The sequence below is a fragment of the Zychaea mexicana genome (assembly GCF_025766255.1).
Source record: "Zychaea mexicana strain RSA 1403 chromosome Unknown BDB00scaffold_30, whole genome shotgun sequence".
Taxonomy (NCBI): domain Eukaryota; kingdom Fungi; phylum Mucoromycota; class Mucoromycetes; order Mucorales; family Lichtheimiaceae; genus Zychaea; species Zychaea mexicana.
Genome location: NW_026516693.1, coordinates 379,655 through 405,333, shown reverse-complemented (window position 1 = coordinate 405,333; position 25,679 = coordinate 379,655). Strand labels below are relative to the sequence as shown.

The 25,679-nt window shown below is 40.6% G+C and overlaps 4 protein-coding genes across 4 annotated transcripts; 1 reads left to right on the top strand and 3 right to left on the bottom strand.

The window, feature by feature from the left end:
* Nucleotides 1–357: 357 nt before the first annotated feature.
* Nucleotides 358–1,558, bottom strand: BDB00DRAFT_820127 (uncharacterized protein). Its single transcript, XM_053123280.1, has 2 exons — nt 1,103–1,558; nt 358–1,013 (listed from the first exon to the last, which is right to left on the bottom strand). Exons 1-2 carry the CDS (start codon nt 1,530–1,532, stop codon nt 847–849), a joined length of 597 nt encoding a protein of 198 aa, XP_052980469.1. The 5' UTR covers nt 1,533–1,558; the 3' UTR covers nt 358–846.
* Nucleotides 1,559–2,602: 1,044 nt separating this feature from the next.
* On the bottom strand, nt 2,603–5,615 carry BDB00DRAFT_820121 (LMBR1-like membrane protein-domain-containing protein). Its single transcript, XM_053123279.1, has 9 exons — nt 5,421–5,615; nt 4,677–5,175; nt 4,536–4,609; nt 4,251–4,447; nt 4,075–4,159; nt 3,897–3,961; nt 3,464–3,818; nt 3,254–3,335; nt 2,603–3,182 (listed from the first exon to the last, which is right to left on the bottom strand). The coding sequence occupies exons 1-9, from the start codon at nt 5,469–5,471 to the stop codon at nt 2,851–2,853; spliced, it is 1,740 nt and encodes a 579-aa protein (XP_052980468.1). The 5' UTR covers nt 5,472–5,615; the 3' UTR covers nt 2,603–2,850.
* A 3-nt stretch (nt 5,616–5,618) lies between these two features.
* BDB00DRAFT_337729 (uncharacterized protein) lies at nt 5,619–13,372 on the bottom strand. Its single transcript, XM_053116998.1, has 15 exons — nt 13,201–13,372; nt 13,032–13,112; nt 12,824–12,952; nt 12,574–12,724; nt 12,350–12,488; nt 11,800–12,265; nt 11,474–11,719; nt 10,467–11,375; nt 9,718–10,369; nt 9,587–9,638; nt 7,935–9,470; nt 7,102–7,863; nt 6,479–6,977; nt 6,225–6,349; nt 5,619–6,143 (listed from the first exon to the last, which is right to left on the bottom strand). The coding sequence occupies exons 2-15, from the start codon at nt 13,041–13,043 to the stop codon at nt 5,696–5,698; spliced, it is 6,126 nt and encodes a 2,041-aa protein (XP_052980467.1). The 5' UTR covers nt 13,044–13,112; nt 13,201–13,372; the 3' UTR covers nt 5,619–5,695.
* A 5,586-nt stretch (nt 13,373–18,958) lies between these two features.
* On the top strand, nt 18,959–19,365 carry BDB00DRAFT_820104 (uncharacterized protein; the record flags this gene model as incomplete). The annotated part of the gene is made up of 1 exon (XM_053123278.1): nt 18,959–19,365. A coding segment is annotated over exon 1 (250 nt), but the record flags the coding sequence as incomplete, so codon positions are not given.
* Between the last annotated feature and the right edge of the window lie 6,314 nt (nt 19,366–25,679).

Below are 25,679 nucleotides of genomic sequence, written 5' to 3'. Positions count from 1 at the left end.
GTTTAGCATTTTAGGAAAAAAAATGGATGGGCGGGAAGGTCCGGCCGGAAGCGGGATTAGCGAGGGTTCAAAAAAAGGTGGTCCAGGCACGGCACACACACTTTGGATATACTTGTCCGCAAATCAAATGCACCGACCACCCCCACCCTCGGCCAGGCTCAACTACTAACTATGACCGGAGTTTCCAGATTGCTCTCAAGCAAAAGCGTTTCCGTGGGTGATGTAGAATGATGTTACTTGTTTGACCAGCATTTACAATACTTGCTTTGACCTGAAGGGTTCTAGATACAGTATTTGACGGCCTTTTTTTTTTTTTTTTAATTTTTGGCTCTATAGCCTACAAACTTACTTTATCAACCCCCATTTTTTTTAAAAAAAAAAGCATGATGGTTTGGGTGGTGATGATGCTATATCAGCGAATCATGTTCCCAGGCTAACAAAAAGGGTATCCAGTGTGTGTGTAAATCAGCACAATGAATTTTTCACCCCCACACAAACCTGCCGTATCTGGGAAGAAAAAAACGTTGCCAGTGTCAAAATAAGCCCTCCCAAAAAAAACAAATCTGGAATTGTATTTTTAAATGCAAAATGATGACAAGTTTTTCTTTCGGTTTTATTAAGCCCAAGAACATAAAGCACCAAGTAAAAAAAAAAAAATTGAAAAACCGTAATTATTAAAAAGCAAAAGAAAAATGAAAAATGAAAAAAACGAGTGTCCATGGTGTGTGTGTGTGTGGGGTATGTTGTAAAGAATGAAAAAAACATAGTGTGTGTGGTCGTAAGATGAAAAAAAAAGTGCGTGTGTGTGTGTATACTAAGTAAAAGGTGAATTGCGTGTTTGTTTTTTTAATCCAAGCGCCTGCGCTTGTTTGATAGTTCCTTGGAAGTTGTAGTAGTAGTAGTAGTAGGTGATGATGATGATGATGATGACTGACGATGGATTCGAATATGTTGGTTCAAGTTATCCGAGCGAGAAAACCGTTTCTTGCATTCAGAGTAAGGGCATTCGTATGCTATTGATAAAAGCATGTCAACTTACAGTTTTCTTTATATGCCAAATTAACCCCCCGTCCTCCCTCCCTCCTTTTGGATCGTTACTTACGTTTTTCCTTTGTGTGAATGGATCGATAATGGCGTTTGACATGTTCGGAACGCTTAAAGAGTTTGCCGCATCCCGACTCGTTACACCGGTACAGTCGTCGTTCGGCTGCAGCTTCATCGGTTGATAAATTCATCACCCGCCGGCCTGACATGCGCTTTTCCTTTTTCTTTTGTGTCTTTTTCTGGGTTGTTGGCTTTGGCTTTGGTTCTGCCACCACCGACGGTTCTTGTTCGTGTAATGATGATGGAGACATGGATGGAGATGTTGTTGTTGTTGCTGTTTGTGCAGGAGCAGCAGAGAAGAGTGAAGAAGGTTGTTGGTATTGGTACTGGTACTGGTATGGGTACTGCTGCTGATGATGGGGCGGTGTGGGCGACCGGGAAGAGCAAGGCGTGTTGAGGGTGTCCATGGGAGGTGTGGGTGCCCACATTGCAGCAGCAGCAGCAGCAGCAACAGCAACTTGATGATCATAGCAGTTGTCACCCGAAGCATTAGGCGTGGTAAAGAAACCCGGGTACGAAAAGAGTTGGTCCATCATCATCAACGGAGGAGGAGGCTGCATCACATTCATCGCAGGAACAGTACAGGTTGTGCTCGCATGTTGATGGAGGTGGTGGTGGTGGGCCTGGTGTTGCGGAGGCAGCAGGAGTGGCGAGGCACAGGCGGCAGGCGTAGAAAAGGACGCGTCGAAAGGGTCGTTGTTGGAATCACTGGAGCTTGTGGTCGAGCTCATGCTTCGTCGTCGCTTCTTCCACTGGTCTTGTTCGGGCGATGACAACAGGTCGGGCGATTGTTTTAGGTATTCTGTCAGCGAATGGAACTGGTGTTGAAAACTGAGGTGGTCCATGGGGTGGATTAGTAGTGCTTGGTTGGAGAGTTGAGAGTAAGAAGAGTAAGTAAAAGAGAGAAAGTGATGAGGAGTGAAAGAAAGAAGGAAAGAAACAAAGAAAGACAAGAGTAGAATTATTTATATGCAAGTTGCAAGCAGCAGGAGCAGGAGCAGGAGCAGGCAGCAGGAGCAGGCAGCAGGAGCAAGCAGCAGGAGCAGCAGTAGCAAAGCGAACCGGGCCGACTGCCTACTTTGTTAGTTTGCTTTAGAGTGTGTAGCAATTCCAACTTAATTAAGACTTGCTGCTTCTGCTGCTTGCTTGCTTGCTGCTGCTACTCATGCACTTATTCAAATGCAAGTACAAGTCCATGCGTCTTGCCAAGTTTGGTCATTAGCATGCGTCGCACACGCTTGTTACGCACACACACACACACACACCTTCTTGAAAGAAATGACGATCAGCATTTTTCTGTATCACCCATCAACTCACTTTTTCTTCATGTCGTTCATTCCCATGCTGCTGGGTGTCTGATGGTGTGTGTGTATGTGTGTGTGTGTGTGTGTTGCACCAGTCACAGTCCCAAGTCTGTGTCGCCCACACTTGTGCTTTTACGCCTTTTTCTTTGTTCATTAATAATGGGGAAGGATAGAGGGCCCACAAGTGAACAAACAAAAAAAACACTGCAATTTTTTTCTTTATTCAACGAAAACAAAAAGTTATTTACGGTTCATCATCCCAAAATGGGCAACGGCTTGCATATTCTCTCAGAAATAAGACGCAAGCACGGCCCAGACCATATAATAATAATAATAAGATGATGATGACTGCTTGCCTTGCAGCAAACAAGCATATACGGTGCATGCAATGGCATTACAGTTATGTTGTAATAAGAAAATAAAAAATCATGTGGGTCTCCAATCATACATACTGCTGCTGCTGCTGCTGCTGCTGCTGGCCTTGATTACTTTCATTTCCGCTCGTTCCGCTCGCACTTGCACCCATCGTCGTCGTCGTCGTTCTTCTTCTACCGTCCAAAAGGCCGCGCTGCTCTTCATCCTCTTGCTCTGCATCCACATCTGCAGATTCCATATCCACATTGTCGCGCGGTCGTCGGAACAAGGCAACCAAGAACCCAAGCACAAACACGACCAAGAAGGCCCATTGCGAGTAATAGTAGATGGCCCCAAAGAACGGTGTGTTGACCACAATGCGATCAATCAACGTGGATGTGATGGTCGGTGTGCAAATTTCTACCAAAGAAATTATAAGGCAATCAGCCAGTGTTCCATCAACCCCTCCTCCTCGCCGAGAGATCACTAACCTGTAGGTGCATAGATATCGCAAGGCACAATCTTGTCCATATGGTCCGTACAGTCGCGCTGACCTCCTTCTGTGTAATTGCACTGCATTTGTTTTGCATTATATACGACGGCTTTTTTTTTTTTTATTCATCTGCGTACACATACACGCATCGATTTCCAAACTCCGTGTAATTCCTCCCCCACCCCCCCCACCCCCATCACCTACTTACATAGACTTGACTTCCAAAGTGTGCATATCCAGGTGCCACGACAGCCGTTAATGAATAGTTCAATGCAAGCAAGCTGAGCGTTAATAGAATCGTTGAGAAAAGCAACCCTTGAGGCATCGTGGCTCCTTTACGAATCCGGAACAGCGCGACCCACAAGAACCTGACGCCCAAGGTGATCACGCCCGACATGGTGGCAAGGAAGAAGTACACAATCAGCAGCACCATAAACACATTGTCCAGTGGGAAATACTTTGCCAGCTTGACAAAGATGACATTGACTGGATTGAACAGGTCGGGATGGCTGATAATGTAGCCGCACTGCTTGCCACATACCGAATACGTGAGCTTGTCAACTCTGTATATATCATTTCATCAATCATCAGTGAGAGTCTTTTAGAAAGAGCGCGTTTGTTTCTTACAAGAATGAACTCACATGGTCAAGAAAATAGAAGCTATGACCACCCAAGTCAGTGCCAACAGCAAAAAACCAATCAAAATCTACTTTACGCACATCAATCAATCAATCAATCAAATCAATCACTTTTCTTTGTTTCCCCCCACCCCACACTCTCCCCCCCAGTAAAAAAAGGTAATTAATTTACACACGTTACCTCAAAGGGTCTGATCACCTTGAGGAGACGTTGCCATAGACCCGACTGATCTTCTTGGATGGTTCGCAATCGTCGCGTCAAGATTCTAATAATGAAACACACGCCCTGGGGTCTTGAGTACCTTTTCTTGTGTGCAGGACACACAAATGAGAGTATATATATATATATATATATACCTTTCCTCATCATCCAAGTTATCAAGCTCGCGTTGATCGCGTGCACTGATCGCCTTACTTGTACCTGTGTAGCGTGCTTGCAGTTCACGCTGTCGCTCACGGTTCACAGCCAGCCGGTTGTCCACATCCTGGTTTTCTGCTTCTAACCGACGTCGTCCTTTGATCATGTTCATTGGCAGTAATGACAATCCTGGTGCCTTTATTTTTGTGGGGTCAGTGTCCAACCCTATACAAACCCACACACAAGCCCCCATGTAGTAAAAAAAAAAAGCTTCTTTTTTTTACCGTATAGCCAATAAAGACAAGCATGCCAAGCAGAATCAGGCAAGCGACCACGAACGAAATGGATTTCTCCCCATCTAAACCCCATTCATGTTAGTCACTCTTCCCCTTTTTACAAGGCCGCTCTCCCATGGAAAAACTTACTGCTCTCAGTCAACAGCTTCTCAAACCAATCCAAATCCAATTTCGGCGGCCGTTGTGAAGGCTTGACGAACAGGCCAAACAAGAGCAAGAGCGCACAAATGACAATGAAAAAACTCGTGTACTTGAGCGCACCCCACGCGCGTTGTCTCCTCTGCTGGGCCCGGCTCAACGCCTCGTCATCACCTTCATCCTCTTCATAATAAAAATAGGCAAATGGAATCAAAAAGAAACTGGAAAAGGCAATCAACCCATAGCAGCCATAGTAGACGATTTGTACGGTGGTCGTCATCCAAAAGATCGTGTCTGGATCCGCCCATTTCTTTTTCATGCCCGTTTCGCCATCCACGGTCGACGACACCAAGAAAATGTCAATCGGTGTCAATGCCAAGGTTGCCAGGATTAACGTCAATGCGAACACGGTCACTACCGTCGCGAATGCTTCGCTTTCTTGTTTGTGTTGGTAGTAGCGTGTGAAGCCTGAACTGAATACAAAGAGGCCCTATCATCATTTTACCCCCCCCCCGTGTGGTTGTTTTTTGTTTTTGTGTAGACATAATGTGAGTAGACATGGCATGTGTGTGTGTGTGTGTGTATATATATGTATGGGGGTTATCTTTTGACAGTATTATAGTATTTGTGTGAATGGGGCTCCATTCTTTTCTCTCGAAACAACACACATTTCTCTCCTTTATCCCAAGTGCCAGCTCTCAAGCGAGAAAACGTTTCTCTTTTATATATATTTACCGCTACAACGATGCCGTAAATGGCCCATGCGATTCCAACCACAGGCGGCATGTTTTTAATCGTTTCAGGTTAAGATAAAAGAAAAAAAAAAAGCGTATCGGGCGTTAATAATATGCACCCACGTTTCAAGCAGCACAAAGGCATGAATTCTAAAGGTGCGGAGAGGGGGGAAAAACTCCGTCAGCTATTTCTTTTTTGGGGGGGAACAACGCAGTAATCGTGATGTCATGACAACACTCGTTTTTAATTTTTTATATTTTAGAGGGGACGGCTAGCTAGGAAGAAGCAAAATCACTTTCGATATCGCCTTCTAACAAGTCTGTTTGCAACAAACTCTCTATGAAAGGCATATCCGGATGGGCTAGGGTAAATGAACATTGGTATGCATACAACGAAACATGTTCGACAAAAAACGCCAATTGTTGGATGCTGCTGATACTCCGCATTGTCAACATGGGTCTTTTCAATTGTCCCAACGAAGGAATAGGCGTCATTGCATTAGGTCGATAGTCGCTTGTTGTCGTCGTCGTCGTCATCGTCATGGTGTCGTTGGGAAACGCGTCAAAGACTGCTCGTGTCTGGCTAGTGACACTGTCACTCGTCTCTGCTAGCTTTTCACTCAGCTTATCCATCATGGGTGTCGGTCCTGCTTGCTCTTTGTTGTTTTGGGATTGGTTAATAATCGAAGAGGCTACTGTGTCTCGAATAAAGATCCATTCGTATCTGGTTTAGAGAGAGAGAGAAATACTGTTAGCTGATGGGGCATGATAGCTTAGCAGAGAAGACAAACATTTTTTTTTTTACATTTGGAAAGCATCAAGTTCGAGTGCACAGAGCAGGTCCAAGAATTTGCATCCCGCTAGTGCGATCTGTGCTTCCTCGGGACGATCGTTCACGTTGTTGTACAAGAATGCATTAAAGAGACGCATCTAATTTACTCTTTTTAGTAACCTTTCATGTCCATCTCTTTCAGTTTTTTTGTTTTTTTTGTGTCCACATACACAGACAATCCCAGAACCTAAACTCGCTGATCAGCAACACGCGACTCGCACACATACCAATTCCGTGATAAGCACAGGCCAAAAGTTCAACAAATGCTTTTGAGAAAACCGAACCAACATGATACGCAAACAAAGATAAATCTCTGCATGGACCATTTCGCCGTGATCCAATTTGAGCAGTTCGACGAGCTTTTCTTGAATGATTGGCAATTGCGGCACATATTGGTCATTGTTGCCACAAAAGATGACATATGATAAGCGTCGCAGGTTCAATGCACGGTTCAATGTTTCTTGATCTTTGCTGGTCGTAAAGAACGCCGTGTTGGATGTGGGCGAGGTCGTCACTCGACTCATCAATTCAGTGAATCGCGTCTCTTTTTCCAACGAAAACACGGTTTGGATGATCTGTCGCCATTTTCTGGCCGTCGTCGCGCTCATGTAGAAAAATCGATTGTCTAGAAACACTTCCCAGACTTCTTTGCGCCAGGTCTTGTAACTGAATGTCAAGTGTGTCATTTCGCAAATCTGATCGAGTATGACTGCGATTTTGCTGAATCTGTCATCATTACCCGTTATTAAAGATTTGATCTTTATCTCCAACCCCCCCCAAACCGCTATTACTTTCTTCTCACTCAGAGAGAGAGAGAGAGAGAGACAGAGAGAAAAAGAGAATAACTTACACTGCGCGTGTTCGTAAAGCAGGCCCAATGACATAATACACCAGGTTATTAAGCAACGAGTTGATTCTGTCTTGATCACCAATCAATTGCGGCAAGTTGGGTATGACGGTGGTTGCGAGATATCCATTGACTTGAGCAATCATGACATCCTCACGCGATTTCCAACTAGCCTTCTTTTCCAATTCTGACACATTGCTTGAGGACAAGTTGCGCACAATGTTGTTGTTGTTGTGATGATGATGATGATGATGCTCGCTCATGGTGTCTGACAAAGATAAAGTATCTGTCGGTGTCGATGGTGATCCATCGTCTAATCCTGTTGTGGAGAGATTACTTGCAGTGGTGATGTCTAAAGCACTCCCTCCTAATCCACCACCACCACCACCACCATCATATACATTGGTGGATCGTCGTAACCATAATCCTTGGTCAAATGATCGTCCGGCAATCAATATACAATAGTCGACACATCGTTGATATAGATCTTGTGCATCACGTCGTGCTTTACGGTCTTCCATCACTCCGGTTGTTGTTGTTGATGTAGGCGTTGCTGAACCACTCGCACGAGAATTTCGTGTCAGTCCATCCACAGCTACGGTCAAGAACCGCAACAGGCCCGGAAAGATGGTTTTGTATGCTTGTGCCTGTGACAGATAGTCTTTAGCAAACGAGTGCATCAATGGCCATAAATAAGCCAGGGTATCCGTTTTCAATAAATTGCTGGAATATATTTCCGCAAACCGTAATATCGATGTGTCCGTTCTTTATTAAAACATAGTCTATTTTAGTATCAAAAAAATAAAAAAAATAAAAATGTACACTGTACTACTTACAATTTGCCAGTACGTTGAATATGTCTTCGGCGATGGACCTGCATGCCGGGCGTCCGTTGACGAATACCATCCAAAAGAGTCGACAAGATATGATGTGGCGAGCTCGTCGGTGTCTGGGACAAGACTTCAATCGCCATCAAATCAAAATGATTCGGTGACGCTTCATATTCCAAAGCAATGGGGTTTTCCATGAAAAAGATTTCAGTGAAGCCTTCAATGTAATCGAGCGGACAATACTTGTAGAGACGTTCAAAGATGGTTTCGAGTCGGGCCTTGACATGATCTGCAGCATACGCAAAACTTTGTAGTACCGCATCCATCTTGGCAACTCCAAGTGCGGCAGATGTTTCTTTATCCCAATGCGGTTGGCGAAAGACGCGCCACACATCGAGTAAGATGTGGAGGACAATCGGTAAATGATACAGCATAATGTCACGTGCTCTGGTGGTATTGTTGTTGTTGTTGCTGTTACGAACCAGTAACTCGTCAGAATGGACGAGTTGGGCGAATCCCTTGAGTGTGGAATTGTCTGCGACTCGAGGGATGGGTAGTAACAAGGGTGATTGATCGTTTGTTGTTGTTGTTGTTGTTGTTGGATGCCAGTCATCGTTGAGTGTACGGTCCATCAAACAAAATAACAAGATCTTTTCAATACCGTTCAAAAACACCAAAATATCCTGCTCAGGTCCACCAATGACGGCGCTCGTTTCTTGTAGATAAGGGCCATGATGATGTCTTTTGTTGTTGTTTTTATTCTTGCTGGTATATTCTGAGGCGTAGGACGACGCTGATAGAGACGCCATATCACCATGCATCAAGAGTCGTACAGCAGTGTGACACATGGTGATTTGTTCACAGACACACATCAGGATGGGAATCACCATCTGTCGGAAACCACCGCGCATATGCGGTAACGAAGCAAGCACAAAATCCATCCAGTGTTGTAGAATGGGTCGATTGCTTGTCAGCATGAACGCATCCGTCGTACATTTCACAAACAAAGCGGATGTACAAGTGGCTACATCGATGGCTTCAATGGCATTGGCTTGGGCGATAGATGCGGGTGGATGATGATGCTGATGATGCGATGATAAAGAAGATGATGATGATGCAGCAGCACGAGGCACGGCGTCGCTTGCATATTGTGCCAAGAGTGCAGCTTCATTCTGTTGCGTTATCGTCGTCGTAGTACTATCCACAGAGGTTTTCCGACGATAGGACGAAGAACGATGGTCAGGTGAGTTTGTTGCTGTTTTGTTGAATGCTGCTGCTGCTGCTGCTGCTGCTGCTGCAATGATGGCCATCGTTGCATGCAACAAGTGTAGTAGCTTTTGCTGCAGTTCCAAATCGCTGGTCGATATGCAAAATAATAGTTTGCGTAGCACGCTTTCTTGAATCAGTCGTGTCAGCTTCATATCAACATGGTCCAATTTCGATATCGTCTGGTAAAGTAGCTCCGCTGCATGCAGTTGGATACTGCGCACTGACTTGAGCATGCTTGACTTGTACTTGTCACATGGCTCGGTCTCCAGATACCTTAAAAAACATCATCATCATCATCATCATCATGATCCATCATCAAACTTTTTAGTCGCTTTTTCAATTTAAACGTTATAAAGTTTCTTACTGGTGACAACCTTAAAAAAGCTTACCTTAGTGAAATCTGAACCAGTAGTTCTAGGAACGATAGTCCGGTGTCTTCTGCTAATAGTATCACGTTTCATTAGTCCGCTTTTCCTTTGTCGTCCCTTTATATTACAATGTTAACCTTGAATATTAATACCCAAAGAAGATTCAATCAACTCAGGCATTGCTCCTCCAGCACCGGCCACCACTCGATGATTCTTGCATGTCTTGAGAAACCCCAACGACCCAAAGTTCACCAATGAAATCAGATGCTTGAACATGTATTCGACGGTCGCCGTGTCAAAGGGCCGCATGTATAAATAATACGACACAATCGCATCCACTTGTTCCGCATTATCGTTATTGGTGTTATTATTATAGAGCACTTGATGCTCATGTGGGATCTTTTTTTCAGTAGGTCGACGAATAATGTTCTTGCTTAGCATGGTCAATACAAACGGCTCCAACACGCGTACATAGCTACGTAAATGACATCGTAGCCAGGTTTCGCCCACACGACGGTCCACAGGTGATGCTCCTTCTTGTATCAAGTCCAAAATCAGAAACATGGGTCGTGCAAATGTCGTGGCGGTTTCCAAGACGTCTTCCGAGAACTCCCAAAGAATACCAAACTTTTCATAGTTCAATAATCGTTCATTGTTGTTGTTATTGTCGTCATGGTGTGTAATCAAGTAACTTGAAATGACAGTTTCGATTTGATGTGGTAGGGTCGCCTTTGTCAACAGCCATATCAACTGTACAGTGCGCATATGTAATAAGGGTGCTGCTGGTGCCAAGAATCCCCACAACTAATCTTGGAACTTTAGTTACACTTTGAAGGGGGACAGTATTCTTCTCATCTTTCTCTTTTTTTAAAAGGAGGGTACAAAAAAAAACACAACTTACATTGTCCATGATTCGTTTTGCTACTGTCCTCTTTTTGAGCGCATCATCTTTTACAAACCGATGTCGTTTCTTCATTAGTTGCGTCAACGTCGATAAACCAGTATCCACCACGCCAAATTCTCGTCCATTCTCACAACACTCGAGTAACGTATGTGTGAGCTGTGATTTTTCGTTCTCGTCCCAAACAAACCGTTCGTCTGCACGTTTGGCTATCACGACAAGCGCAGAGCATACTGAATGCAACACCTTTTCCAGCTGTGCATCAATGCTACGGAGTCGTTTGCCATCCATACCGACATCCACGCCAATACTTTCTTCTTTCTCGGGTGGAATGATATAACTGGTGACAATACCACACACAAACTGCGTCAGTTGATGCATGACTTCTTTTACCAATGTCGAACCTCGAATGGGACCGTATTGTGGACGCGTTGCAAGGATATGTGTTGTCAAACCATTGACACCGTTACTCTCTGCTGAATAACTGTGGGTTGTTGTTGTTGTTGTTGCCGTCGATATTGAAAGATCGCCTTCGTCTTCTGCCTCTTTGATGACAACTGCAGTACTACGGTCACTCTGACTGTTGATGTTATCACTATTGTTGTTGCTATTGTTGCTGTTATGACCGTTTGGTTTTGATGGGTCGGAGGTAATTGTGCGTATGCCATAAAATTCGTGTGTATATTCAAGCACATCCATGCCATTGTGAAACTCTTTGGTTCGATTTGCTGATGTTGCCGATGTGTTTTCTCCTCCTCCTCCTCCTCCTCCTCCTGCTTCTGGCATTTTCGATGATCGACGATCCCAAAACGCGCTTTCTGGAATCATGTCCAAAATAGTATGAATCAATTGCATGCATTTGTCGACCAATGGAAGCATGTCAATAAACGATGGATGTCGTATCGATTCCTAATAACATATTGAAGTCATAAATTATCATTAATTAATAATCCATCTATCCATTCGTAAAATATGACACTGCCCTTTTACACAAATATATATATTACCTGTAATTTCTGTGTCATCGCCGATAAAACAAGTGGCAAATGCATTTGTCGAATCTCTTCATCCGTAAACTTGTACGATTTCAAGGTAAACTCCATCAATTGAAGATTTTTAAGATTCGTTTCCAAATTGGATGCCCTGAACACGCCAGATTTGTCGGGAAAGTTTACATCAAACAGTGCAAAAAGTTTCATCCAAATCAAATATGGCTCCATCATTTCCATCCACATATTCGCTGTTTGTACAATCTACAATCCAAATGTTGTTATGTTCACCACACAAATGGATATACCTCTCAACAACCTGTCCAAAGAAGATTTCTTATTACCTCTGCACTTGACTCAACTTTACGCACTTGCGTTTGCAGACTGACGAGTGAATCCGTAAAGATGCCTTGCACAATCGGTTGTCCAATCTCCCACTTGTCCAACAATGAAATGAGGATCTTGTAAGGTCGTTGTGCTTCCACAATATACGCTTCGCTATGCTGCAATTGCTGATGGTGTTGTTGCTTTGATGTTGATACTGCAGCGGATGCTGATGATGACGATAATGGTAGTGGTAAGGACGATGATGAAAGTGCACTATTATTGGTCGTGGCGAAAAATAATCCTCGTACTGCTTGCGTAGCTGCCTTTTCACCGAACGCATTGAAATATTTCATTTGTGCTTGTGAAGTACCCTCGTCTCCCAATAGCCAAGCATATAATCGACGATTTAAGGACATGTCTTTGCGCAATACAATTGATAGGGCCGAACGCGTAAGTACAACAAGATCGTCATGTGGTATTGTTCTGTTTTTTTTTGTTTAAATTGTTAGCAAACAGCTCCCTGTCCTTTTTTCTCGATGATAACTGTAAAAAGTGTATTATACTGACCGGTGCTTCAATGCGAAATTCTGTACGAGTAATTCTAGCATGCCACGTTGCACAAGTAATTGCGCATCACCTAGCGTAGCAGCAAATGCACGGACCATGTAACTGATACATTCGCCACCTCCCAAAACAACCGCAACCTCTATCATATTTATCATTAATCTCTTACCTAGCTCCATTCCAAAACGTATCTCTCGTTCAATCCAATAAAACCTAATGATACTAACCTTCTGCATTTGTTATCTTGGGTAATCGTCGTAACAAGTAATTGAGCGCAGGTGGCCGCAAACCGGGATTACCAATCATAACATGCCACATGCAACTGTAAAAGAATGGAAGATCGACCGTATTCGACAAATGATCCATCAGCACTACGACCTCCAAAAAGAAAAAGAAAATCAAAAAGACAAAATGTCAACATTTCCCCTTTACTTCAAACATTTTCAAAATCCACACATAAGAAAATTATAAACTCACCTTGTCAAAAAATTCACTTCCTTCCTCATCCAATGCCGGTAATAATGCAATTATAAATCCACGCATAGCTGCTCGTAAACGTGATTTCAAGGGAAAATAATACTTTTCAAAGATATCCAATAATTGCGGCTATAATAATAATGATGATAATTAATAGCATGCTGGATTAAATATAACTTGAGCACACTATGTATTTATATTTCATTACCTTGACATGCATCGCAGCGTATTGTACAAAAGGGAATAACCCGAGAGACCACAAAGCCAAGTCATCTGCCAATTGATCCGTCTATAAAAGTATAAACATTTATTATCCCTTTCCACTTTCCCCTGAAATCATCAAGAAGCTGTTGTCAATGACATCAAGGGCAACTTACTCCAATTGTTTCCAAGATGTAGGCGTACACATCCAGCGTCTTTTGATGAACACCTGCAGGGAATCCCGGATTCAAACATTGTGCTAAGCGTTTGGCTACGGTATGTTTTTGTGGAATCACTGGAAACTGTGGATAAGCTTGAAAAGACTAATGTAATATACTTTTAGAGTTAAGCAAGCAAAAAAAAAAAAGAGCGCCAAGAGTATATCTTCTTCAAACAACGTCTTCCTATTGACGCCCCACTAACACGACGGTTTGTGCGAGTAGAAATAGTTTACCTTGAGCAATCGACCAAGAAACGAAATGATATCTGCCCACTCATTGACAGCATCGAACGAATTCAGATTTTTCTCAATCAGCTGCACATACTTTCGGAATCTCGGGTCGCTATGATAAGCTACAAGTTCCATCATTTATACAGTTTCAAGTTGGAAAATAGGGTTCCAAGACGGGCCGAAAAGAAAAGAACGCATGAAGAGTGAGCAATATTGTAAGTGTTAAGTTGTAACAAACAAATGGTCAAAATCATCTTGAGTGCGTGTTTGTGAGTTGAAAAAAAAAAGTGTCGAAAATTGCGTACCTTGTTCCTTGCTCGTGTGTTGATCCAGTTTGAAAGATTAATGAAGCAGAATTAAACAAAAGAAAAAAAAAAGAGTAATAAAGAGCGGTAGGGATCGAAAAAGGAAAAGAGAGAGAGAAAGAGATGGAGGTGTGTCGCAACGCGATGAAAGAAAAAGAGAACAGAAAGGCGAGTTGAAATATATGCACTCTCTTTTCTTTAATTTATTTTATCTGCAGAGCAGCGGAAAGCAACGTACAAGGTGTTAAGCTATAGATACAGCTATAGATACAGGGTTTCCAATGTCGCACTCTGTAAAAATTAATGTCGCATACTTATGAAAATTAATGTCGCATACTTATGGTCGGATGTTTCAAAATTGATGTCGCTCTGCTTAGAAATCAAATGTCGCATTTTTTCTGGCGCTGTGGGCATGTCTGTCTGGGCGCTATGGACATGTCTGGGCTTAGCTGAATGATTGGGAAGTATATATAGTGAGCGCCGATTCTCCATGTGAACTTGTAAAACTTTGTTGTAAAGAGATAGAGTGAGAGTGAGAGAGATTAAGGAAAGGCTATGGACCGATGTGGTAAGTGAACAGATAATAACGATTCAATTGCTTTTTGAATTATAAGATAAAGAAAACCGGTAGCTAATTATATATATTGAGAGCCTAGAGGGGTATATAATCTACTTGCGGTTTTCTTGTTCTTCCTTTGGGTAATCCACACAAAATAAGAACTATCAGGTGAAGCAGACGGTAGAGCATTGCGCACTGGCGATTTGGCGTATTTGTAGATAGGGCTACTGCCACCGTCTCGAGCTTACTTGTTGCCTTCGCGGACGAACACGTTGCCGAGGAGTATAGCAGGATGCCGTATACTGTTGAGTGTCTGTGTAGTATTTGTATTATATGTTTGTTGTTGTGGAGGAGGAAGATGGAACGATACGCGTTCGTGTGTATCACTGGTGACGATAACAGTAGTAGCTGTTGTATTATTAGAAAGCGAGGCTTGTTGAGCTTGATTGTCAGCTGCTATAGATTGCTCATATAGAAGGAGTATTGGTGGGGGCAACAAAAACGCGTTGATATCAGATACGGTTACTTCTGCTGGTGCTGGTGCATTGGTCAAGATAGCTGGTGGTGGGTCATCAACGTTCGACTTGGTGATTGGAGAATTTCAGTCATCGTGTCGACTACTGTGCTGTTTTGCTTTTCAGTATCGCTGGCTGTCTTTGCTGCTTTCCACACGTTGTAGTGGGTTTTGAGGCTTTCCCATGCCTTGCCAATCGCTCAAACGCACATCGTTGTCTTTGCGCAAGGAACCCCCAAAGACAGCAATACAAATATCTGACAGTACCAAACTACCACGCTCAATAGCACCACGACGTCTGCAAAAGGATCCAAGTTCTACAGCCTCTTTCTAGGGAATGTTGTAGTCGCAGTATAGTTTCTTGAGATCACCTTTTACATTACGGCCAACCTTCAGTATCAAAGGTCGTCGATCAAGGATGCCAACGAAGGCGGAAACGGCTCGGATACGTTGATCCGAAAAACCCACACCGCATCTGCACAGGTCACCAGCACTAAAGAGACTTTTCCAGTAGTACGTTTAATTAGGTTGAAATTCCACTCACAATCGAATCCTACTACAGTAGGTTTTGCCGGATCGTTCCGACTGTTTTGGATGGACTGTATTGCCTGAGAGATTTGCAAATAATCATCGAAAGGTGTACCGACACATCCCTTGGTAGCTGAAGGTAGTTGATTTCGTTGGTGCTTTCGCTAGGCGCTGCTTCATGACTGCTAATTAGCTAATCCGGTAGAGAGATGTAGACAGTGCTTAAATATCCAGATGACGGTACGTAACCCGCATATCCATTAGGATCATCGAAGGGAGGGAAACGTATGTAGTGAAAGTTTGGGTCCTGCTGTCGAGCATGTCGTGTTGTTTTGGCTACTTTGACGATGCAGCTTGGCGTAGCGTAGCGTGTGGAACTCTCAAAGAGCTGCTTGAACTCCGTTGATGCCCATTCCACTTTGTACGGCAGTACGAAGTAGATCACCCACCAGTTTTGACACCGCACTACGATGGGTAAGATAAGCAAGAAACTCTGCTTGCAAGTGCTCGGGCAGTTGACGAAGTACAGTATGTGATCGTCGTGCGCGTTCATGGTAACATTGCAAGCCTTGTTGCTGCAGCGGTATCTCAGAGACATTAAATAGAAGCATCTTCTATAAATTTAGTGCTTTTTCTTAGCAATATGAATGTTGTACTATTACCCATTAATATATACAACGCGTCGAGCATAAGGATCCTTGTTAAATCCTTTGGACTACATTTCGGCCTTAGCTTCACAGGTGCATATCAATGGCTTTGATATCAAATGTGTGGAAGCCAGAGAAAAATGCAAGGTAAATAGACCTTCTTGGGATCTGCTGGACTTGTATGTAAAGTGAAAAACGGCGATGGCGGCTCGATCCAGAAGCTGTTGTGGAGGCTATATTCTTTTGGGGGGTTTCGTTGCTTTCTGTTTGCCTCCTGAACAGGGCAGAATTTCCGTTACACACCCCGCTGACTTTTCTTTCGTGCACATCCCCTCACACGCTGTTGAGCAAAATACTTTTGTCATGCACATCCTTTATAAAGTTACAGTAATGCAGTTTATTCCTAAAGCTATGCGAACTTGCAATGAAGAAATCAAACAGCATAACGTATATGCTTAAATAGATTATAAATAAACACGTCTTTACCTTTCATCATTGTATATGGTTATACATACGACGGGCAGTTATATTATGTAAAAATCCAGGAACACTTGAAGTGATACAAACGCGCTTTTATATATTAAATCTTCTACCTACCTCAATACTGCTCATTTAAACGCAATGTCAAAAACAATGAACTCAATTCCAGAAGAACTTAACACCGTATGGGATGGATTTGATGCCGCAAAGACGGCTTGCTATGCATGGGGCAAAAAGAATGGTGTCTCGTTGCGTACTATTAGAAGTAATAAGATGGGAAGTAAGAGGAAGCTCCAGATTGCCCGCAAGCATTATGGTGAGTCGGTCAACAAGGGCGTATGTGAAGAGCAGAAGACCACGACAAGACAAATGGTTATTGTAGATGACAAGGGCGAGGCCATTGCGTCATCCAAGGATAAAAAGATCGACACTCGTCAAAGGGACCCCAGCGGTTTGGTTGCAAATTCGAAATGATCATTCGTCCTTTGAACCAGGCCAGCAACCAATGGCACATAGTCTCTCTCTATGAAGGCGGCCACAACCATGAGATGGCAAACGAGCTTTCTTCGTACCCAATGCTCCATCGACTCGATCACGATGAGGAGGTCATTATGAAGATGGTACAAGCGCATTCAACCAACAAAGCTGTATTGTCGTATCTTGCCAGCAGGAACATGATTGCTCATCCTAAGGACATCACCAATCTTCGTCAGCGCATATTCCACAACGACCCAGACATGCAATGTTCCAGCTGATCAAAAAGCTTCAAGAAAACGAGTACGACCCAATGGAAAGCAACACAAGAAGGTGACAAACGCTTTTTGCAGTCTCTCTTTGCACACAGATCGGTAATCGCACTCGCTCGCCAATTCCCGGAAGTTGTTACCTTGGACGCCACTTACAAGACAAACAAGTACCAGTTGTCATTTATCAACATTGTTGGAACTGGTAATTTTGGATATCCCCAATTGATGACTTTCTGCATTGCTGGTTGCTGGGTATCAGAGGAAAACAATGACAGCTACGCTACGATTGGGTGATTTGCAAGCTTCAAACTGTCGTTTGGCCACTTGATCAGTTCTCATCCCCTGGTGTATTTGTAACAGACAGCGAATCAGCTTTGACCAGTGCACTCGACCGCGTTTTTCCAGCGGCAAAAAAGATTCTATGCAAGATCCATATACGACGTAACTTCAGGGTCAACCTACGCAAGTTTTTTGATGTCAAGGACCATCACGAGGAACTCGAAAAAGCTATTAATTTTTAATAGCTAGTGAATATCAAGGCAAGTTTGACGATATGCGACCCACAATTTCGAACGATAAGCTCGAAGAAAAGGCAATGAAGATGCATGAGGAGGCTGCACAAAAGGCAAAAAGACCCGACATTGTCATGGATTATTTGCAAAGGTGTGTAAGATTGAATAAGCACGGATTTTTTGACCACATGCTACTTGGACTTTAACATGTTTTTCGTTATACAGAAAGCTTGCTTCATAAAACAAGTGGGTAGGCAATTACCTCACCCATGTAAAGCATTTCGGAAACGACAGCACAAACAGAGTCGAAGGGACGCATGCCAACATGAAAAAGGCAATCATGTCCTCAAGTGGCAATCTCCGAACTGCCTTTACGCAGATTGACGAGTTTTATCGATTGAAGGTTTATCCCTTATAGTAATTATATTGACTCGTTAGTGTCGAGGCTCTTACATGCTTTCTTTTTTATATTAGAATTTGAATTGGAAGCGACAGATTGACAAGGAAAGTTTTGGCGGAAACTCGCATATCCCACCACAGCAAAAACAGCGTTTGGCAGCTTTGGAACGTAAGATTTCCAAGTTCGCTTTCTATGCTATCCGTGACGAGCTAACAGTCAATAATCCATTAAAGACTGATTACTGCCGATGTGCAATCAAGTATCATTATGATATTCCTTGCTGCTATATGCTTCCATCACAGGGTGAAATCCCCTTAAGCTTAATTCCCAGACGTTGGCACCTTTATCCTGAGAAAACGGCACCTCAAGGTAGTCATGGGCTGTCATGGAAAAGCTGTTTTTACTTGCCATGTAGCTGATTCTTGTATTTATTAGGAGAACCAAACACAACAAGCAATAGGAATAGCAACATTTTGTTGATGACTGGTCCATTTACAGCCCCAAGCCTGGAATCACAAATCGAAGCAGAGCTCACACGCCTCAACAATCTTTTGCACCGCTTTCCAGATAACCAACAACGTGCAACTCTCCTCACGCACCTACGATCCATCAATGATGAAATGTTCATCGATGCTGAGCAGCTTCAGCAGCCAAAATCAATCCCCAAAAGCACCCAAAAAGCGCCAAGCAGCAGCAACAAGCGTGAGCTGATCGCTTTAGAGCATCAAGACTCTCAAAGCCGAAAGAAAGCAAACACCGGCATTGGTCGTGATGCTGCAGCAATATAATAAAGTTTTATGCATGAAGATGTGTAGCCACCACTTTATTTTAATTTTCACAATCTATAGGAATGGAAATATGGAGCCAACAACAAATGAGGCAAACGACACCATACCAACTACCACATCCTCAAACAATATGACATTCACTATCCCTCCTCCTCCAAAAATTCGCTTTGTACCTAATCTCAACTTTGGTTGCAAATGGATTCCTCCATCAGCTGTTGAAATGGTGCATAATCCCATACCAGACGGTAACTGTGGTTTTCGAGCTTTAGCTGTTGATCTGCATAAGACAGAGGAGCGATATGTCGATGTCAAGACCAAGATGCTCGATCAGTACCTCTCCAACGCCAATACGCTTTACCAATACTATGACAAGGGCCTTTCACTTAAAGTACTCGATCTTTATTCTAGTGAATAATTCGTCTCACCTGAATGCAGTCGAATTGCCGCTGATACGTTCGAAACGCCAATCGTTATATATGGCGCACAATCGCACATTTTCTTCACTTTAACAACCAACCCAGCACATGCCAAGCGCACCCACCCGATCGTCCTGCAGCTTATTGGAAACCACTTCATACTCGTTATGACCAACAAAGACGCAGCTATCCAGTGTTTTGTAATATTCCCTGAGGGTCGTGGACCATACAAAAGCATTCGCGATGATCCTCGGTATCTCCTTTTTAAAGATTCTTTTGAACGGTCTATTCGACCGTTTCCCAATTTCACAATTCCCAATGACGAAGAAGTGCATCCCATTCACGCATCTGATTTTGAGGGCGGAGACTTAATTACCTGTAACAGAAATAATTAGTCAGCTACTTAACACTTGAGCCTCTTATTTCTCGTACCTTTCTTACTTCCCTTCCACTTTCTCTTTTTAATTTTTTTTTTGCTACCACCTTAAACTTATGTTAATAGATGAATCCTGCATCAGTTTTCTTTATGCATTCTACCATTTCTCTTCGGCCAAAAGGGTGTGAGTGGGTGTGCACGAAAGAAACGTCAGTGGGGTGTGTAACGGAAAACCTGCCTAGGTGTGGCTGGGGGTGTGCATGAGGGGGTGTGAAGATAGACCTGCCAGAAAATGGTATGCGGCAAAAAGAGAAAGATTCAAGTGAATTCTTTGTCACTAGCTTTCCTCTTTTCATTCATTTCACTTCCAAACTATGTAAATTTATTATTCACTATTTAACAGAAACTACTATATTACACGATTGATACCATCTTAAATTTATTTTAAAAAAAAACAACTAGGAATCAAAGCCACGTCGAATTTGTGAGGATTGCTTGTCTGGATCCCTCTGGCTTTAAGCCTGTTAAATTCTTTTCACAATTCCAGTTCAAGGCTTCAGCTCGTGAATTTGCAACTAACTTATTGAAAGAAGTCGTGGAATCCTGGTTACAAGCGTTCTTTGGTAAGTTACACAAAATATATAAAGTTATATATATAAATTTTTTTTTTTATTTTTCATAAAACACTTTTTTCTTTTCTTTATCAAAATGTTTAAATCAAATGAAACACTATTTCAAACACTTTACGACGATGAACAAGCTATAATCTATTTACAAAAGCAAGGACTTATAAAACCTTTTATTTGTAAAAAATGTGAAGAACCATTATCCATTGGAAAATATTATCAAAGATATTGATTTTATTGTTATCTAGATAATATTAGAAAAGGTGTATTTGCCGAAACATTATTTGAAAAAACAAATCTACGACCAATACAAATAGTAGAACTATTACGTCAATAGATGATTGGTATGTATCTTTTATAATATAACATATATAATATTAATTTGTTTTTTATATAGATCCTTCTCCTATAAAAGTGTCTCTACAAATAGGAATCGATGATGAAACAGTTACACGATTATATTCAAAAATACACTTTGCGATAAAAACATGGATCCTTAACAATTAAGAGTTATGGAAAAATGTAATTGGTGGACAAGATGAAATTGTTGAAATCGACGAATGCTGTTTTGGCAAAACAAAAATTACTACTGCAAAGCATAAACGATATAGAAAACATATGTAGATATTAGGTGGTTATCAAAGAAATTCAAATCTGTTCTTTTTGGTGCCTGTTCAAAATCGAAAAATGTCAACATTACTACCAATAATCAAGGATCAAGTTTATCAAGGAACAACTATAATCACTGATGGTTAACGATCTTATACAAGCTTAAACAAGATGGGATATATTTACAAAGCAGTTGATCATTCGAAATATTTTGTGGATCCAAATGATTCAACAATACATACTAACAGTATGGAAGGTTTTTGGATGCATTTAAGAAAACATATGCCCAATATAAAAAAAGATTCTGAGCTATATACGTTGTATTTTTTAGATTATGCTTTTAAAAAAAGATATCATCATACTGTAATTTGTTTGAAATGTTAAAAACAGTTATTATGTATTATAATGAAAATTAAACGAAAATCCAAGATCAATAAAAATACTCTTTATTCTATCAAATATTATATCCACATTTTTTAATTTATTGGTATTATTTTCACTTAATAATTTCTTTTCATACATTAATATATAGTATAATAATTGTAAACAATATTCATCTCTTTGAATAGCAGAGACACAAGGCATTGTCTTTAAGTGAATGGCTCGTTGGACAACGAAGAATGGAACAAGTGGAACTGATACAACAGCAACTGCAACTGCAGCGGCAGAAAGGAGAGAATACAAACATTGATTTAAAACGATGTAATAAAAATGAAGAATTGCTTTGATTATAGGAGAAAGGATGGGGGTATAAGTGTTTGATGGTCAATAATTATCGCTTTCTTTTTTGTCCCAAAGACGATGTGCTTCTTGCTGGTTCTTTGCCCTTGCTTTTTGTGTTCTTTTTTTCTTTCGTGGAAGAAGCTTGTGTTTTTACAATCCAATCAATGGGCGTGCGATTTTTAAGAACTTTTCTGTTTTTGAGGAGTTGGTCGCAATCATTGATGTTCTTGGCTGTTTGCGCCAGGATCTCCTATGAATTGGTTAAATTAATAATATTAGCTGGAGCGGTATACAGTGTATAGCGAACATGGATCAGGATCTTTGTTTTACTTGAACTTGCCCCAACGCTTGGATATAAGTCGGCAAGCAGCCTACTTGATAGCTTTCTTGTGGCAGAAGGAATTCTTGCAATTCGACCATTCTGTACACATGCTTTGCTTTGAGGTCTAATCGGTACGTTGTACACTTGAAACCTATGGTACAGAACTATCGTTAATAAATTGACGCGGAGACCAAATCCACACTAGATAAATACATTTAAAGTGCTACCTTTCACGATCAATCCACCTACTGTCGGGTTGGGCACACTGAGTTCAACTAGCTTGTTAATCATGCCGCGAAGCATGATACCCATTTTTATAAAATCCGATTTACTGGAGGTTGGTCGCTTAACCTCGACAACGAACAAATCGTACGTGCGACTGGAAGCACGTTTGTAGGCGGTGAAATCAGGGAACAGCTGGTTTAGGGAATCTCGGGAGGATTCCAGCACAGCGTTTGCCCTTTTCCAGAAAAAAAGAAGAGAACTATAGTATACACTTGTCAGCCTTGGTAGTGAAAGATATATCGAAGTCTACATTCCAGTGATTCTTTTGGAAAAAGCAAAAAACAACAGAGACTTGATATCTCTACTATCTAAGTACGACTTACCTTTTGTGGCCGAACGGTGTATCCTTGACAAAAAGTGCGTGCAGTAAAGCGTGTAGGTATGTATGTACCAATGTGTCCTCTACGATATTGTTATCGCATGCTGAGGGAACACCAACGAAACTGTTCAGAACATCAACAAAAACCAATGCTACGAAGTCTCTGCTCTCGATTGCGGCTGCCTAATATTCGTGTATTGTTTGCTTTATATCCCAGCTGTCTGTTTCTTTGTCTTGTGACAGCAGTAGACTTTAATTCAATATAGTCATATTCAATGATTTTCATACCTGTTCGATATCGCTCGCCCACGTTGGCAACACACTTGGTAAATCTGGCTTGCATTGGTTGCGAAGCAATTCGTCTTCCTTGACGGTTACCACTGATTCCTTGAGGCCGAAGAAAAAGATGCAACAGAGGCTCCTATGTAAGAATATCATATAGTCAAAGGTACGTTAAAACGAAAACAATAATGATCGAGCAATAATAAAAAAGTTACTTACAATGCTCGAATATTGCTAATGGCTTTGTTTGTTTTTTTGTTTTCGCTAATAGATCTTTTTTGATAGGCCTCGAGCATCTTGGTTATATCGACATTGTTTGAAGCGATCCACTTTAATGATTGCAACGCAGTTAGTATATCTATCTGTCAATACGCTTGAAATGAAAGAATTGCTTTTTCTTTTACCCGATCAGCACGATCTTTGATTTCTCGGTCAAGGTCCAAGGGAAACACTTCAAACCGGTCTTTGTATAGCTTCTTCGGATTTTCATCGATACTAGATAATGATTTGGCGGATTCAAGGTCGTCATCAGGAACTCTACATGAATATGTTGTTATTATAACTGTCGGGAAGTATCAACTAATTTGCTGCAGCAACACATTGCATTTCGCACTTACTCTTTTGTTGTCGCGGAAGAACTAACAAGAAGGACGCTTCGAATAGCCTCATTGGCCGGTTCTGCTGCTGCCGTTGCTGTTTTTACTGCTTCAACGTGATACTTTACCTTTGCAACACGCTGGTCAAAAAAACATTACGCGTTAGTATCATACTCTCTTCTTAACCTCTCTCTCTCTCTCTCTCTCTCTCTCTCTGTGTGTGTGGTGTGTTCATGCAGAAAATGAAAAATGTGTTGCTGACTGCTAAAAACTTACAAGAGCGAGGATTTCTTTCCAAATACGTGGATCGCAGCGTGTGCTAAAATGATAGGCGTTCAGAAAGTTTAACAAAGACTTGACTATTATTTATACCATACTTACTTTGTTTCAATATCTGGGCGCAAATACTGGTTACAAGCGTTCTTTGGTAAGTTACACAAAATATATGGTAAAAAATGTTTTTTTTGATTTTTCATAAAACACTTTTTTTCTTTTTCTTTATCAAAATGTTTAAATCAAATGAAACACTATTTCAAACACTTTACGACGATGAACAAGCTATAATCTATTTACAAAAGCAAGGACTTATAAAACCTTTTATTTGTAAAAAATGTGAAAAACATTATCCATTGGAAAATATTATCAAAGATATCGATTTTATTGTTATCCAGATAATATCAGAAAAGGTGTATTTGCCGAAACATTATTTGAAAAAACAAATCTATGACCAATACAAATAGTAGAACTATTATATCAATGGATGATTGGTATGTATCTTTTATAAGATAACATATATAATATTAATTTGTTTTTTATATAGATCCTTCTCCTATAAAAGTGTCTCTACAAATGGGAATCGATGATGAAACAGTTACACAATTATATTTAAAAATACGCTTTACGATAAAAACATGGATCCTTAACAATCAAGAGTTATGGAAAAATGTAATTGGTGGACAAGATGAAATTGTTGAAATCGACGAATGCTGTTTTGGCAAAACAAAAGTTACTACTGCAAAGCATAAACGGTGCAGAAAACATATGTAGATATTAGGTGGTTATCAAAGAAATTTAAATCTGTTCTTTCTGGTGCCTGTTCAAAATCGAAAAATGTCAACATTATTACCAATAATCAAGGATCAAGTTTATCAAGGAACAACTATAATCACTGATGGTTTACGATCTTATACAAGCTTAAACAAGATGGGATATATTCATAAAGCAGTTGATCATTCGAAATATTTTGTGGATCCAAATGATTCAACAATATATACTAACAGTATGGAAGGTTTTTGGATACATTTAAGAAAATATATGCCCAATATAAAAAAAGATTCTGAGCTATATACATTGTATTTTTTAGATTATGCTTTTAGAAAAAGATATCATCATAATTTGTTTGAAATGTTAAAAACAGTTATTATGTATTATAATGAAAATTAAACGAAAATCCAAGATCAATAAAAATACTCTTTATTCTATCAAATATTATATCCACATTTTTTAATTTATTGGTATTATTTTCACTTAATAATTTCTTTTCATACATTAAAATATTGTATAATAATTGTAAACAATATTCATCTCTTTGAAAATTTTTATTAATGTTATTGCTATCATTATCTTCTTTATCATCATCTGAATTGCTATCATCTGAATTATCATCATCTGAATTGCTATCATCTGTATAATAACCATCTTTTAAACAATATTCACAATATGTTCTATTACTATCTTCTTTTACATAGCATCCATTGTATTCAAAATTTCTACATTTATTATTATTATTATATCTTTTCTTTTTAGTATTACTAATATCAGGAGTACTAAGATTTGAAAGACTTCGTTTATTACTATCATTGTTATTATCTTCTATTTCACTATTATCTATTGATAGCTCATCAATATTTTTTTCTCTATTATAATTTTCATTACTTACTAATATATCATTACCTTCTAATGAACTATCATCTGTAACAGATGGTGTTGATAAATTTTTTGTTTTATTGTTATTGTATTTTTTTCTTTTACTTCCTCTTCTTTTTGTTATTTTATAATATTCTTGATATTTTTCTTCTTGTTGACAATTTTCATTATTATATGATATTTCAAAATCAATTTGTTTATTTTTTTCATCATATAGAATATTAACATTTTTAATATTGTTTTCA